This window comes from Oxyura jamaicensis, chromosome 4 (assembly GCF_011077185.1).
Source record: "Oxyura jamaicensis isolate SHBP4307 breed ruddy duck chromosome 4, BPBGC_Ojam_1.0, whole genome shotgun sequence".
Classification (NCBI taxonomy): Eukaryota; Metazoa; Chordata; class Aves; order Anseriformes; family Anatidae; genus Oxyura; species Oxyura jamaicensis.
In genome coordinates, this window is record NC_048896.1 from 9,989,807 (window position 1) to 10,005,120 (window position 15,314).

Here is a 15,314-nt window from a genome sequence, read left to right on the forward strand (position 1 = left end):
TTAGCATTTTCTGCTACCCTTTCTGTGCTGCTGTCAGGAAAGTGTCCTGGGTTTCTGGCCTTTGACGTTCATTTCTGCAGTTTTGTTAATGCTACTATTTCAGCAGAAGTAATTCCAGGTAAGTGTAGATACTTTCATCGCCGCAGTGTTAGACTCAACCCAGCAGTAGGGAAGCTCTGAAGGGCTGTGTATGTATTCGTGAAGCGTTCTGGCCCCATGCAGCAGCTCTTCTCTTTTCAGGGCGTGCCTCTATCTCTGCTCACGCTGCAGGGCCCGGCCCGCGGGTAAATGACAAGGTCCGCGGTGACCGGCACCACCCCGCCGAACCCCGACGAGGCCGGGACGAGGGCCGCAGCCCCAGCCTGCAGCAGCAGCCGGGGCCGGGAGGGGGAGCCCGGCGCTGGGCCGGGGCTGGCGGCGCGCATGCGGCCGGGCGCCGTGCCCCGGAAGGGAAGCGGCCGCGGGCCGGGCCGGCGCCATGGCGGAGCCCGCGGGCAGGGGGGACCGGGGGGGCCGCTCCGTGTCCTCCGCCACCCCGCTGCGGTCGGGCCGGGGCCGCCGCTCCCCCTGCGGCAGGTGAGCGGGGGGCGTCCGCCTGCACCGCCGTCGGGGGGTTTGGGGGCCGGGGGCAGGGGGGAGCCCGGTGCGCGGCGCTCCGTGGTAGCGGCCGCGTGTCCTGATAACGCGTCTGCCCCTGCCCTGCGAAAATACTCGCCATACCCGAAAGTACTCGCCATACTCGATTAATTGCCTTGGGTTATTGCTGCTAATAGCGGCTTAGACCGTGCGTTGTATGAAAATCGGTAGGTGCGAGCACGTTGCACAGAGTTTTTAAGGTGTAAGTAACTTTAACGTAATTGAAAGAAGCCATCGAAATGTTTTTAAGCAGCCGCGTTGTGTATTTTCAGGTTCTTAGTTCTTGTTTTTTGTCAGAAAATGATTCAAGACATTTGGTCAAACAGCACTGCAGCTTGCGTCTACATTTGCATGGCAATTGCAGTCCAGTTTTAAAATACCTTTATTAAATGACAAACTACTGTAGTGACTAAATATTCGTGGCAACCACATTAAAGTGCGCTTTATACGAAATTAACGTTTCTCCTTTGTGTGTGTTCAGAGGTTTCACGCTTAATTCTGTTCCGTGTTCTCTGATGACCTTTCTGTCCCTTTAGAGACCCGTTACCCAATCTGAACTTAAACCGGTAATAATGTCCTGAGCTCGTGTCACCCAATGGTTCCGACACGATTTCGACAGCAATTGATCATTATTTGAATATCGAACATATTGATACAAACATAAATATACAAGTTTTAATGTTTTAAACTTGGCAGCCTGATGGAGATGTTCACTGTTTTTTCCAGTGTAGGTTTGGTGTGTTTCCATTATGGACCTGGTATTTCAGGGCACCAGCGATGCAGGGCTGCTTGCTGTTGACCTGATGTTCTCAATGATATTCCACTTTTTTTTTCAGCCTTGCCCTGTACTTTTCATCAAGCAGTGATGATGACTTTGAAATGTGTAAGTAATAGCACAAATTTGTGTTCTAAATGAATGCGAAAAGGTCATCTTTTTATCTGCATGTAATAGTTTTTCAGCATGACTTCCTTCTGTGGTGTTAGTCTGACATGATTTCTGCTGCATTGCTCCTGTGCGGTGCACTGTTGGTAGCTACGTGCCGCGCTGAGAGCTCTTGAATTTTCTGTCTTGGTCTTGGATATACCTTTTGCCTTGCGTTGTATATGAGGCTCTCTGTTCCTCTCAGCTGTGTTTGCTGTTAACACTTCCAGACAGGACAAAGAGTTTCTTGTTGCCGCAGTTCTGTCTGGTCCCTGTTTCCCTATCAGCCTGCCGTGCGTCTTTCAGTAAGCATTTTCTCTAGACTGTTCCAAACACACCTAAAGTGGTCAGAGTTCCCTCATGTCTCATAACTTCTGTTCTGTTACTCTTAACCAGTTGGAGGGGCGTTTTTGGCTGGGGATGTGTTTTGACATGTATTATATTGGATTCTGAAATGTTCAGAACAGGAGCTCTTTCCCATTTCTGGTATGGCTAAGGACTGGATAGCGAAGGAGGTGCTGTTGTGAGCCTTGAGCATTCACGAATTGGAGCTACTTTTAAAAGATTCTTGTGTGTGTTTTTTTAAAAAAAGTCTAGATTAAATGTTATTGGTCGCAAGTTTTTCCTCAAAAAACACGTAACAAAATGATCATTAGAACTTTGTTCTTAATCTTCTTTTTGATGCAGTTTTATCTAGAATGAAAACTCCCAAACCAGTCTCCAGAAAGGAGCACGCAAGGTGGGTGCTGTAATTAATGACTTCTCGGTCTTTATGTATTAGCCTTCAAACCAGTAATTTATTAGCTTCAATTAGTGGCGTATCTACTATTCTGAATGCTGAAAAATGATCAGAAGTGTTAGTGATTCGTAGGCTGATAGCGTATGGAAGTGAGTGTGAACGGAGGAACCGCTACGTGTTCGGTCTGTGTACGTTCAGGTCACGTGAAATGCAGTGCTTGGAGGTGTGCGTGTTCTCCTACCATTTCTGTTAGTGGGTGCAGTTGGTAACGCTTGTGAGCAACTGGTACGTGCTACACTAGATGTTTGTTTTGGAGGTTATTTTTTTAATATGGCAACCTTACTCCTTGATTTTCCTGCTTACGCCTTTGTTGTATTGCTGGTTTAGCAGTCTAAAGGACTTCATCGATGACTCGGATGATTTCTTCTTGGACTGCGAAGTGAGAAAGAGCACAACAAAGAAGGGCAAGTAATCGTCCAGCAGCAAATACAGAGCAGAAATTCTCTTGGGTCAAAAGCTAGCCTTTACTGCTGGTCTGATAAATGCCATCTGCAGACTGCAAAAAGCTAATTAAATTATTTCTGGAGGAATTATCGGGGCGGGGGAAGTGACATGGACCAGAAACGTGACCAGTCATCACTGTTAGATCTGACGTGATCTGTTGATCGTGGTAGATCCCATCTCAGATGTCAGAAGCCTTGTTGGCGTGTGCTTTATGCTGTAGGCTATGTTCAAATCAGCTAAGGATGAGTGTTTTTTCAATTAGCTTTCACTTGTTAATTTCGTAAGACTTGAATATTCAAATGTTCCGCTATATTCCCACACGCGAAGCTTTTCTTACCAGGAATAAAGCTTATGACAGTACAGCTTTGTGACTGCCCATTCGGTATGACAGTAAACGAGCAGTGTGTAATAAAGTGCAAAGATGCCTTTCTATCCTTCTTGTTTCCCTGTCCTGCTTTAAGGAATCGTTTTGTGTTAAGACAAATTTGAATCTCCTAAGGGAAATTACCAAAACTTTGTTTCTTTTGAATTACAGCGCTTAAGAATCTTCAGACCCCAAAGAAGTTGATGACTCCTGGAAAGGAAAACGCTTGCTCCCCAAAATTGAAGTATTCGGAGGTTTTAAGTGACAGTGAAGATTGCGTCTTTGTGGAAAGTTCATGGCAAGACTACCGAAAGGGGGGAGTGAAAGACTCGAAAGAGAGTCAGAGGTGCCTGAAACTCCTGCCTCCACAAAATCTGAAAGAGCCGGTTGCCGCAGGTAGTCCAGACTTCCTCGTTGGAAGGAAAGAAAGAAGTTGTGAAAAGAGTACAGAAAACAAAACGCCAACCGTTCCGCTACGACCAAGCGCAGGGTTAGAATCAGACAGCTCAGACAGTGAATTTGAATCACTGATAGAACGGGTAAGGAAACGAAGCGTGCCCCGAAAACCGCTCTTAAGCACCAGTAAAACCGTCTACCAGCCGAGCACAATAGGTAAGAAATAGTTCCTCGTTCCCAGCTAACCTGCAAATTACCTTTCAGAAGCCATGGTAGTGCTCGTGACCTAACTGTGTTCATGTGTGTGGCCTATCCTTCAGAAGTGCCACCCAGCGTTTTGCGATTTTGGACTCTGCTGCTCCATCAGTACTATTTTTATAGCATGTAACAGCAAATTACCTTTCCTTCACTTGTAAAGGCCTTTGTGTGTACAAAAAGAGCATGCTGAAGTGGAACATAAGACTTTCTCATCACCTGATAGCTGATTGTTAATGTCTGTGCTCCCGATTCTTGGACAGCATCTAATCTTGTGACTTTTTCTGTTGAACTAGAAAACATCAGGCCACCCTGTGAAGGTGCCCAGTCCGCAAAAGGGAACGGAATCAAGACACCAACGTCAAACTCCATTTCACTTCAAGAAACACCTTCCAGGGTAACGCCTTCCGTGAGAATTCCCAGGAATGAGTCAGTCAGTTGCTCAGACTCGGCACAGACAGAGAAGAAGTAAGCATTTCTCCATCTTTACTGTGTTCTAGGACCATCATAGGTAGACGAAGAGATGCTGTGTTTTGCCTAGGGTAGCATTCTGATTTTTTTAGTACCAACACTAAAGACTTAAATGTTGTCTTCAAAGCTGATGCTTTGTCTGAAATGCTGGAGTTGACGATCCTAGTGGAATATTTACTTTCCCTGAATGAACAGCTTTTCTTCGGATTCCCGGAGTATCTTTGGATGTGTTTCTGAAAAGATACTTTTGTTGTGGGTGGTGATGTGAGGGCTGTTCAAGTTTTGCTGTGACGGTGGCTCATTGTGTAGTGAAGTTGTGAGCCACGTAAGCTAGTTTTCCGAATCCATGAATAACTGTGGGACTATTGCAGTAGTTCTGCCCTTCGCACCCCTGACGAGGCAAGGAGACAGTATAAGCACGTGGACCTCGCTGGCCTCGTGAGGCCAAGGTAGCGAAAATAGTCAGGAGGGGTTTATGCCAATGGCAGCGTCCCGGGGATCTTTATTGGCCCTGATGTGACTGTTATTTTTCAGTGAGTTATCTGAACCTCAGTAACCTGCTTTATGTCTTGTCTTGTAGGCTTAAGGTGTGCTCAGTGCCTGGCTGTTTCTTGCAAGATCTCTCAAATCCAGATTCCAAGTATGTGAAGTATTTCAAGAAAAGTAAAGAGGAGCTGACACAGAAGCTCTACTCTCTCTATAATAACACCATCTTTGAGCAGAAGGTAGGCTTTAAAACAAAACCAGACCCTCAAACACAAAGCAACTTACATTTTTACAGTTATAAAAACCTTAATGCGTTGCTCCTCTCTTTTTGATGTTTTTGCCTCTTTATTTTCTTCAGTTAGTGGAAGTTAGGTGTTATAATAATGGTTTCTGTTTCTGTTAGCTCAAGCCATTTCTTTGAAAGGGATTTTTCACCACTGTGATGCAGCAGTTTTCAGCTGGGCTTGCTTTCCCCACTGTAGTGCTGGACCATCCTTAAGTGAGCAGTTTGGATGGTGTCCAGCAGAGTCCTTGATGAGATTAAACTGCTACATGAGGTTGCTTTGGATCAGTTTCATCTTTGAAGAGGTGACTGATATTTATCTTTGTGTATTTTCTAGCACCTGCATGGGCATGAGCTCAGCAAGCCGTGAGTGTTTCTGTAGCTGCCTGTGCAGTGGCAGGCCTCAGCAAAGGCAGCTCTGGCTTGCTGCTGCGGAAAGCTTAAGGCTGTTTCCCGTCACTGCTCAGCCAGCCCTTGTGGAAGCAGCATGTGCTAACAGACGGCAGCATCGCCACAAGCTGCTCGCGGTAGCACAAGCACATCTGCTGGCTGTCGTATCTGGTCCGGTTGTTGTGTTCCCAGTTCCTTGCCGCATACTTGCAAGTGGTTCAGGAGCTTAGCTGAGCTGCTGCAATCTGCTCATAAAAAGTGAGTTGGAAACTGGGAACATGTCCACGGCAGACAAGGCTTCACTTGGCTCAGACTGCCTCAGAACTGTGGCCTTTTTTTTTTTTTTAATTCTCGTGTAACCTTGTTCTAACAGTTCATAGCCACCAAAGGGGGGTGATGCTGTTTCTGTCTGCAGCTGCAAAAGGCATGTGCTGGGGAATGTACGCGGGGGATCGGGGAGCTGAAGGATAAAAGCACTTCCCTTCGGTGTCAGGAGCTGTAGCCTCATGCTTAGTCATGCTACATGCAGTCTTCATGCATTCCTACTGCATGTTTCTGTCTGCCATTCCTGAACAGATTAAGAAGCTTCTTATCCTTTTAATAACAGTTTGGGATGAACTTTAGCTTCAAGTTGTGTTTCAAATTGAAAATTCAATTTCAGAGAGCCACTGTCATGGTCTTTGCATCTTCTGGGATGCTGGAGGCCCTCTTGTGAGAAACATCCACGAAAGGAAGGGTGCTGCCCTCAGTCATTCCTACAGAACTTCCTTCCGGAAGGAAAGCCTCTCTATCTGAGGAAAACGTTGTTGTGCTGACCAAGGACAGGCTAAGGTCATGATTTCACAGAAAGCTGAGCGGAACAGGCAGAAAGATCCTGCAATCCCGTGCCTCAGTCCTGAACATGTGCTGGCACTTAGTACTGCTGGAACAATTACTTAAACTCATTCAGCTAATTCAAATGACATAAAACTGGCAGAAGAACAAAAGGTAACTGAGATGCGATGAAGGCTTATAAAATGAGGAGCAGCACAGAGAATAAGCAGGAGGTGATTATTCATCCTCTCACAATGCGGAGGTACATTAAGCAAAAATGGCACATTGCAAGTTCAGAACAATCAAAAGCAGATGGTACTTGACATGTAAATGATTAAGCTGTAGAACTTCTGCTCAGAGACTATTGTGGATGCTAGAAATTCATGTGCATTTAAAAAGGCAATAAAAAAACCAACCTGGGAAGCTATTTCCCTGCAAAGAAGTCACCTCGGTCTCAGCGAGGCTTTGTCTTGCAAACGGCTAGCAGCTGGGACGAGTGTTCTGAAGAGGCACTTCTGTTGAGTTCCTCACCTGTCCTTGTATTTCCTCTCAAGCAGCGCTGTTAGCTCCTGTTGGAGGCAGAGCAGGGGACCTAAGGGACTCTTTGTCTCATCCTGCACTGTGAAACACCACGTGTTGGTTGTAGAAATAGAGAGGATGGGAGTAAGAAGCCCTGGAGAGGGTTTTCTGGTGATGGCGATGTTAAAGGCACAAACAGAGACATACGGCACTGACTGCAGTACGTACCGGGGAAGCCAGAAGGCCTGAGGAACATAAGGAAGAGGCAGGAGAGGGTAGATTACGTGTACTGCTTTGTTTTTCAGTTACCAGAGAATATGGTAATAATCTGGAACAAGAAAATGAGAAAAACAGCGGGATATTGTGTAACTGGGCAGACAAAAGGTCCTGAAGCACAGCGTTATGCTCGAATAGAGCTCTCTGAGAAAGTCTGTGATTCTGCAGGTAGGTACCAGAAAATCTGTGTTGATTCCTCTATGAGAAAGCATGCTTCAGAGGTTAAAAACTTGGACTGAAGGAGTAAGAGACTCGGGGCTGAGTCCTGCTGTGAAATTTCATATTACCTTAAACAAATAAATCCACTGATTATAGCACCTGTCCTCACAACCCATCTAAGAGACTGGGCAAGTTCACAAGATGTGAGAACAAAGGTCTGTTCATGTCAGCCTCATTATTTTGTTTATAATACTGAGTTGAAGACATCTTATATATTTATATATATATATATTTCAGAGAGAGTTTATTCTGGGTTTATTCTTGTTAACTACTCCTGGCAGCTACCAGATGACATCTGTCTGCAAATAAAACATCAAAAAGCTGCTGTGTAAGGCCCTGTTGTGCCTGCAGTTTTCCCTATTGAATCGTATTCTTGTCTTTTTCATCGGAGGGCAGATAAGAAAGGCAGTGTAAAGGTGTGTAGTAGTGAGCTAAGGATGGGGGTAGTGCTTCCCCATGTGTTTGATCTTAATGTCTTCTGTTTGTTCTGTCCGCAGATCGCCTTCGAGACACGCTGATTCATGAGGTTTGCCATGCAGCCACCTGGCTGATCAACGGCGTTCGCGATGGGCACGGGCGATTCTGGAGATTCTACGCCAGAAAGTCAGCTATGATTCATCCAGAACTGCCAATGGTAACGCGATGCCACAACTATGAGATTAAATACAAATTCATCTATGAGTGTGTTCTGTGCAAAACCACGTGAGTAATGTCTTGATCTTGCATACGGTTCTGTATTAGCTTCTGTCTCTCATTTGCCAGTTTCCTGTCTCTGTAAGTTAGGGGTCTCTTAAGCCATTGAGCGAACTTGGGATTTTTTTTCCAGTGATCCCTATCTCATGATCAATGCTGATCCTATTACAAGCTTTGTGGTAGGGGATGGTACCTCCCAGTTATATTTGTCATTTATAAATTTATTTATATTAGTCAGAGTAGTTTTTCCCCTTATAATAAGGGGGTGAATGCAAGCTCTGAAAACACGAATGGATTTTTTTCCCATGATCATCTGTGCTGCTTCCAGGAACATTAGAGAATAAAAAAATGACTTATGACAATCTTCCTGTTCCTCCAATGTATTTACTCTGACTATGTAATGCATTCACTGCTTAGATGCAACAGAACACTGAAAATACGATGCCTTTTGAGGAGGAACTCCAAAGGGTAGTTGACTCTTGTGCTGTGGGGGTGCTTCTGAATGGTGTAGCACTTCATACTGCCAGGCTGAAAGTAAGACAGGAAGGAGCTAAGCTAAAAAGTGGGAGAAGTTCTAGGGTAGAGAAATGCTTGGGGCAGATTTGATCACTTCACTCGATGAAGGACAGTCTGTTTCCTGTTCTATAATGCTAGCTTAAAAATCTGACCTAGGTGGCAGAAAGGAGCCCTTTCCCAGAAGCACTGACCACCACAAGTGGGAAATCAAAGTAATTCTCTCTCCGTTTCAGGATTGGACGTCACTCCAAGTCTCTGGACACAGAGCGCTTCGTGTGCGCGCTCTGCGGGGGGCGGCTGGTGCTGAGTCAGCCCACTCAGAAGGATGGCACCCCTGCTAGGACACAGCTCACACCCTTTGCAAAGTATGTGAAAGAAAACTACGGACTTACGAAAAGAGAGCAGCATGGGTTGAGCCACGCAGAAGTTATGCGGAAACTCAGTGCTGATTTTGCCTTAAAAACTCGGCTTGAAGACTCCTTGTAAGCTCGATGCACTTCAGTCCTTGATGCCGCTCAACACTTGTATGTAGCAGTGAAGTAGGTGGGCCTAACGTGGAATCTGTGAGAAGGCGTTTTGGAGGATTCCAGACAATTTTAATACTTTCATTTTAAATACTTTTAATAAAGAAGATCCTAAGGCCTAAGTGAGCAAAAGTGATGATGATGATGATAGAAGGACTGAGGCAAATCAATCAGCTAGGGTGTCCCTCATAGAAGATGCAGTTCTAGACCCTTCCTGGGATAGACTTGCAGTGTTTGGCTGGAATTTTCTGTATTTACACACAGTGCTTCATAGCATGTGTCCAGTGACTCCAGGGACCAGTGATTTACTCATCCTTCTGAGGAGCTGATCTGCTCCGTATATTCTTGTGTGTGTGCGCTGTGCGTGTGTGCGCTGTGTGTGTGTCTGCCTGGGGCTGCCAGCTGTGAGAAAAATCAGGCACATGAGCAAAGTCCTCTGATTCTGTCTGGATCGCTTCCAGGCAGGAGAAAAGGCAGACCTAAAGAAAAGCTCCGTACGGATTCAGGCATTCTCCCAGAGTTCCTCAAGTGGTCCTTGGCTGTTTTTCCTAGAAGTGGTAGGTAAATAGTGCCTCAGATCTGTTACAGTAAGCGTGAGTTCTTGCAAAGCTCTCTGGCTCCTAGTGAGATCAGAGTTCTTTCTGATTAATTTTTGACTGCAGTTGTGCCTCTGTCACTGAGACTTCATTGAAGCTACAGTAGATGCAAAAGGACAGGTAGAAAAAATCAACTCCACTTTTTTTGACCACAGAACAAGACCTAGTCTGATGTATTTTTTTCATGTAGAACATGATTCACTGCACGTTTGTCTGCTGTGAACAAATTTGCTCATGTGGTTATTAAATTCTGAATGATCAATAAATGGTTTTTTATACCAATTGTCATAAAACACAGACTGTTGTGTTGCAGTTTAACCATGGCTGTGTACCTTTTGGTCTGGGAAGGCTTCTGACTTCTTCCTTTTGAGAGTTTCACACGCAGTGGGTCACCTTGTGGGTCTGCCTGCCTCGTGAGGTTCAGTCCTGGGTGCCAGGAGGGCTGCAGGGTCCCTTTTGTAAGGAATCTCACTGCTGAATATGTAACAGCACCACATGAAATAGGAGAAAAGTGTCTGAAAAGTGAAGGTATTGATTGAGATTTAATTTAGCATAGCCTCCATTTCATTTCTACTCCAAATAGTTCTTATTTGGAATTTTTTATTTGGTTTGAAGTACACTGAGCACAGACCCTATGTCAAAGCTCTTCCAGGTCTCTCTCCAGGTTTCCCCCCCACCTCTTACCTGCCTGGGTGGATAACCAGTAATCCAGCACGTTATTAGGTACAAGGCGGTCAACTGAAGCTACTAAAAGGCAGAAGTTGGCAGCATCAGCTGCGACTGTGGGGACACTAACTCCTTCCCCTCTAATCCTCCTGTTCTAGGCTCCTGGGATACAAGTAAAGCAAAAAGCCTTCTGTCAAAATCTAGGGGAGGGGGGAAACAACACGGTCCCGAGGTGTACACCCTCCAGAACTGAAGTCTCTTCTACCAAGAGATGCTGCCTAACCCCAACGCTGAGCTAGAATCACACTGCATCATGCAGCACCTAAAGGTCCCTGCTCCCGTTAAGCTGGGGCAGACAGGAGCCTTTATCCCACGGCAGTGCTCTCTGCTGCATGGGGCAAGAGGAGGCACAGCCCAGTATCTTCATCGGAAGGCGATGCGGGGCCACCCTTCAGCCACAGGTAGGTCCTGCAGGGGTTTTTAAAGTCTTTTCTGAAGGGTCTGCGTCTCCTCCTTCACTCTAGAGCAGCGAGTTCCTCCAGGAGCCGCTCTTTCTCCTGCTGCAGCTCCTGCACCCGCTGCTTGTTCTGCTCCAGCCTGTCCTCCAGCCACTGCAGGAGGGGCCCGCTGATGGCGGACATCTGGCTGCAGAGGTTCTTTGTGAACACTGCAAAGAACAAGAACGCGTGTCAGTGCCAACGCAGGGCTGGGAGCTGCAACAAGCACAACGGGGTATGTTCTAGGGAACAGAAAGGGGATCAGGATTCACCCAAGCTCACTGGCAAGAGCGAAGGTGCCGTATGCTGCCTGCACGTTGCATGCAGGAGGAGATACAAGCACGCAAGGATCAGACGCTACTTGAAGACTCACCACATACACACACAGCCCTCGCTGTTCTGGCAGGGAAAAAAACCAACCCAAAGTTTATTGCAATTTTAACTGATTGAGGCTCCTTAAGGAGGGTCCTCAAAATGCCATCCGCAAGGCTAGAACGGCCTTTATACACCCCAGGATTAAGTTACTTCACAACCCTTGGCATTTTCCTTTAAAGTACCACAAAGTCTAGCAGAGGAAAAGCAACGTATCAGGGAATCCTTTTGGTTACACAGCGAAGGTCACAGGCTTCTGTGATGGAAACTGAACTGCCCAGCAAATGAAAAACAAGGAGTTGGTGCCCTTAGAGTTATTTCCAACTGCTCTTTATAGCAAAGGCAGCGCTGGAGCTCACGAGGGCTGTTACACTGTGGCCTACTGTCCCCCAAGAGCAGCGCCATCCAGCCACTGCTCAAGGCTCCGGTGTCCCAGCTCACCCAACACCTCCCCGGGCTCACGCACAGAAAGGAGGAATCCTTACCTGAGCCATTGTGAATCTTGGTCACGGAGTCTAGGTGGGTGAGGCTAAAAGAACAAACAGAAAGCACGTTAGTGACAACAGCAGTGAAGTGCTTAGCAGGCAAATCCAGGCTCTAGAACTTGCTACCTACAGCTGACAGCGCAGGTACTTCTAAACCTCATCGTTTGTGAGAAGCCCCACACATTCACAAGGACGACAGACCTCAGTGCACAGAAATAGCGCTCTGGGGGGAGCACCAGAGGCAGGAGAAAGAAAAAACTGCCATTTAATCTCCTTCCTGACTTCCCAGCACTGGGTAAACACTAGTTATTCCCGCAGGCACATCCGTGAAGCACCACCGCTCGCTCACACGTGCTTCAGTTTGCTCACTGCATCAGAGGAGCCGCTCCCTTAGCTCAGGTGCGAGTCACACGCAGGAGCACAAGGTCAAGAGCCCCTGAACTCCGTAACATGGACGTGTTCCCTCGGCTCTCACACAGGGTGCTGAGGCTTCTCACCTCTAGACCCCTGCTGACGCACCTGCGGCACGGCGATAGCAGAACGTGCCCGTGAAGAGCCTGGCAGAGGGCTGCGGCCCCCGGGCTGTTACCTGTGGATCCTCCTGTAGGCATCCTGCTCTTCCTGACACAGGATCTTGGGCAGCTCGACGGCTGACTCCAGACACACCTTCCCAATGGTTTCGTGCGGGACAACGTGAATAGGGATTTCAATCCTTTCGTACCTAAAAGGGTATCAGACAATTAACTGGAAAGCAGAGAAGGAATAATAATAAAAAAGCCTTTACAAACCTACAGCGGGCTGTCTGGCTCACGGGCTCACTGCAGGTTTACTTCTGAGGACATGTGCCAGAATCGGCAGGCAAATGAAGCCTTTACAGCCACACCTACTTCAAACTCTAATGATAAAAACACTGAAGCTGCTAGAGGGACAATCTGCTGCGCAGCACGCGTACGGTTGGCAGGGCCTGGCCCCACGCAAGCTTGGAGCTTTGAGTTCTAGAGCTGAAAGTGAAAGGGTGGGCCTTCACACCAAACTGCAGTGTTCTACACCAGATTGTAAGTTAAATTACTAAATTAGCTTGGCTACATCAGTCCAATTTAGATTCTCTTCAAGCAGCCTGCATTAGCAGGGATAAGAGACCTTGTTGGGGCATCTCTGTACCTATCTGTTGCTCACAGTGAACCCAGAAACCACTTACTTGAGACAATCCAGAAAGGAGAAATGAAATGAAATCCAAACTAAACATAACATTCCTCTGTGGTACTCACTCTGAGCTCTTCTGGGCCTGAATGGACTGGAAACAGGTGTAGAGAATCCTGCCTGTCTAAGAGAGTAGCAGAAAGTCAGACGGCAAGTACCAAAGCATCCCCTAGAGCCCCCACATCCTTCAGGGAGCAGAACAGGATTCAAATAGCATTTAACACGTTGCAGAAGTGTACACTTCAGGCTTGGGTTGGCCTGCTGGAACTGTCCGCATAGACCCACTAGGTAGGAAATATATATATATATATATATATATCTTAGACCAGAGCTACCAGGAAAACCCGGCCAAGACAGGGCTGTCAGCTCCTCCCGTGCTGCAGCAGCGTCTCGTGGGGCCGCACCACGCTACGCCCGCTGGGCTGCAGGGCACTCAGCCACCTCAGTGCGCACACACTGCGGCCATCTGATGCGGTCCCAGAGCCCTGACACCAGCACAACCGCTGGCTAGAGAGCCGCCCCCTGGATCAGCACACAGTAATTAGGAACGCCTTCCTTCGTCATCAGGATTGCGATCCAAGCGCCGCCACTCAGCCCTGCTTTGACTGTGCTCCAAGCAGAGCTCGGCCCTCGCCGCAGGCCGCACCCAAGGGCAAGCGCAGGATTTCAGCTCTGCCCTGGGGCCGATGTTTCTCCCGAGCACTTGGAGGGCTCAGTCACCGTTTTCAGGCTGCCTACCTTCGTGTTTTTGTCTTCAATGAAGCAGGAGAAGATGAGCCCTACAAAGCCCTGGTCCATCATCTGATACATGGCTTGCGTGCGGACGTCTACGGACAAAGAAATAAGACAAGGAGAACCGCACCGGTCACCTCAAGGACTGGGGAAAGATCTCTCCAGCTCCTGAAGGGTAACCCTGGAACTGGGTAACAGTCCCGTGCTTTATCTTAAAGTACTTACTCCAGGATATTAAGTAAAAATCTTGATCCCATTTAAAATATAATTAAATAGCAAGTCTTAAAAACACAAGATGAGTTAACAAAACAAGAAAGGATCATAACGTAAGCCTGGTGCTGCAGATCAGCCACATAGCCACGGCGTCCAGTAGGCGTAAGATACGTGTTTCTTCCAGAAAAGCGTTAGCTTTTGCATCACCACTTGGAGATGTCAAAAACCACCACAGCGGGACTAGGATTCCCACAGCTTTTTGCTATTACCCAACCCCAGCTCTAGCTCTGCCGTCTGGAAGCAGCACCAGCACCCACTTCTCTGCGGCAGCTCGAGTACCAGAGCACAGCCCCTGTGCCCCGGGCGTTTGGGAAACCAAACACTGATAGCAGGGACATGCAGCTCTTAAAGCCCACCTTTGCGTGGGGCAACGAGCCAGCTGTGAGCTTTCACACTGAGCCGAGACCAAGCCTGCTCTTACCGACGTGCGATGGCCAGACGGTGATGTGCGGGTGGGAGTGGTACCAGCCCACCACTCTCATGGGGCGCCCCGTCATCTCAGCCAACCTGTGTGTGAGTCAAGGCGCTTTCCAAAGCAACAGAGCGAAGGGAAGAGAAACTTTGTACGCGAAAACCAGCAAGCACAGGGCAGAGCTTAAAAGCTTCTCGCGGGCCGACCGAATTTCAGATCCCTGCAGAGGGGTGGTGAGGCGCAAGAAACGGATGGAAGCCTCCTCCCCCAGCAGTAGCAGAACGTGTACTTCGTCTGCACGCGGCAGTGAGGGGCGGCTCAGGAGGCTGCCCAAGATGACGCAGGGAAGCAGCTCTCCAGGGCACCACCCAGAGACAGAGCCCCGTGAGCTTCCCATCCCTCCTGAAGCCTCCTCGCCGGGCAGAGCCCGCCCCGCGGCCCCGTTCCACCCGTGACCGACGGAGGCGACGCAGGCGGCCGCAGCACGGCCCGGCCCAGCCCTGGCAGGGGGCAGCAGCCGCGGCTCCGGGCAGCCCGGGGGGTTCCCAGCAGACGCGGGCGGGGCCGCCCAAGGATATCTCCGCCTCGGTGGAGGCCGCCGAGAGCTGCTCGGGCGAGATCTCGACGCGGTCCTTCCTCTTGTCGGAGCGCCGCAGGATGATGACGGAGTGCACGTGCACGACGCGGCTGGCGTCCACCTGCGGGGAGGGGCACGGCGCTGGCTGCCCGCTGCCCGCTCCTCGCCCCGCGCCCCCTCACCCGTTACCCCCGGTACCTGCCCGATGCAGAGCCCCATCACCTCCTCCTTCTCGGTGCTCAGCGCGTGGTTCAGGCACACCAGGAACGCGTCGGCCTCCAGGTGCACCGCCTGCACCGCCATCTTGCCTCCTCCCCGCCACGCCGGAAGCAGCCGCCGCGGAGCCAATCGCAGCGCGGCTCGCCGGCTGCGCCGGACCAATCAGCGCGGGCGGCTTCCGGGCGGTGCCCGGCGGCGGAGGCTCCGTGTCGCCCGCGGGGGCGAAGCGCCGGGGTTCCGCGCCGCCGCCGCCGCTCGCACCGGGGCCGGGGCGGGGCG

At 49.0% G+C, this 15,314-nt stretch overlaps 2 protein-coding genes across 3 annotated transcripts; one reads left to right on the forward strand and one right to left on the reverse strand.

Annotated features, from left to right (window-relative positions):
- Positions 1-97: 97 nt before the first annotated feature.
- On the forward strand, positions 98-9,893 carry GCNA (germ cell nuclear acidic peptidase). 2 transcript variants are annotated; one of them, XM_035325319.1, is made up of 10 exons: positions 98-118; positions 1,473-1,519; positions 2,246-2,297; positions 2,688-2,761; positions 3,337-3,777; positions 4,113-4,284; positions 4,868-5,012; positions 7,084-7,222; positions 7,771-7,975; positions 8,716-9,893. In XM_035325319.1, exons 2-10 carry the CDS (start codon positions 1,516-1,518, stop codon positions 8,966-8,968), a joined length of 1,485 nt encoding a protein of 494 aa, XP_035181210.1. In that variant the 5' UTR covers positions 98-118; positions 1,473-1,515; the 3' UTR covers positions 8,969-9,893. The 2 variants fall into 2 exon arrangements, with proteins under 2 accessions (XP_035181210.1, XP_035181209.1); XM_035325318.1 differs by lacking the exon at positions 98-118 and adding an exon at positions 463-576.
- A 271-nt stretch (positions 9,894-10,164) lies between these two features.
- BRCC3 (BRCA1/BRCA2-containing complex subunit 3) lies at positions 10,165-15,155 on the reverse strand. Its single transcript, XM_035325320.1, has 8 exons — positions 15,015-15,155; positions 14,818-14,937; positions 14,249-14,336; positions 13,561-13,649; positions 12,891-12,946; positions 12,212-12,343; positions 11,623-11,666; positions 10,165-10,935 (listed from the first exon to the last, which is right to left on the reverse strand). The coding sequence occupies exons 1-8, from the start codon at positions 15,117-15,119 to the stop codon at positions 10,784-10,786; spliced, it is 786 nt and encodes a 261-aa protein (XP_035181211.1). The 5' UTR covers positions 15,120-15,155; the 3' UTR covers positions 10,165-10,783.
- Positions 15,156-15,314: the final 159 nt, after the last annotated feature.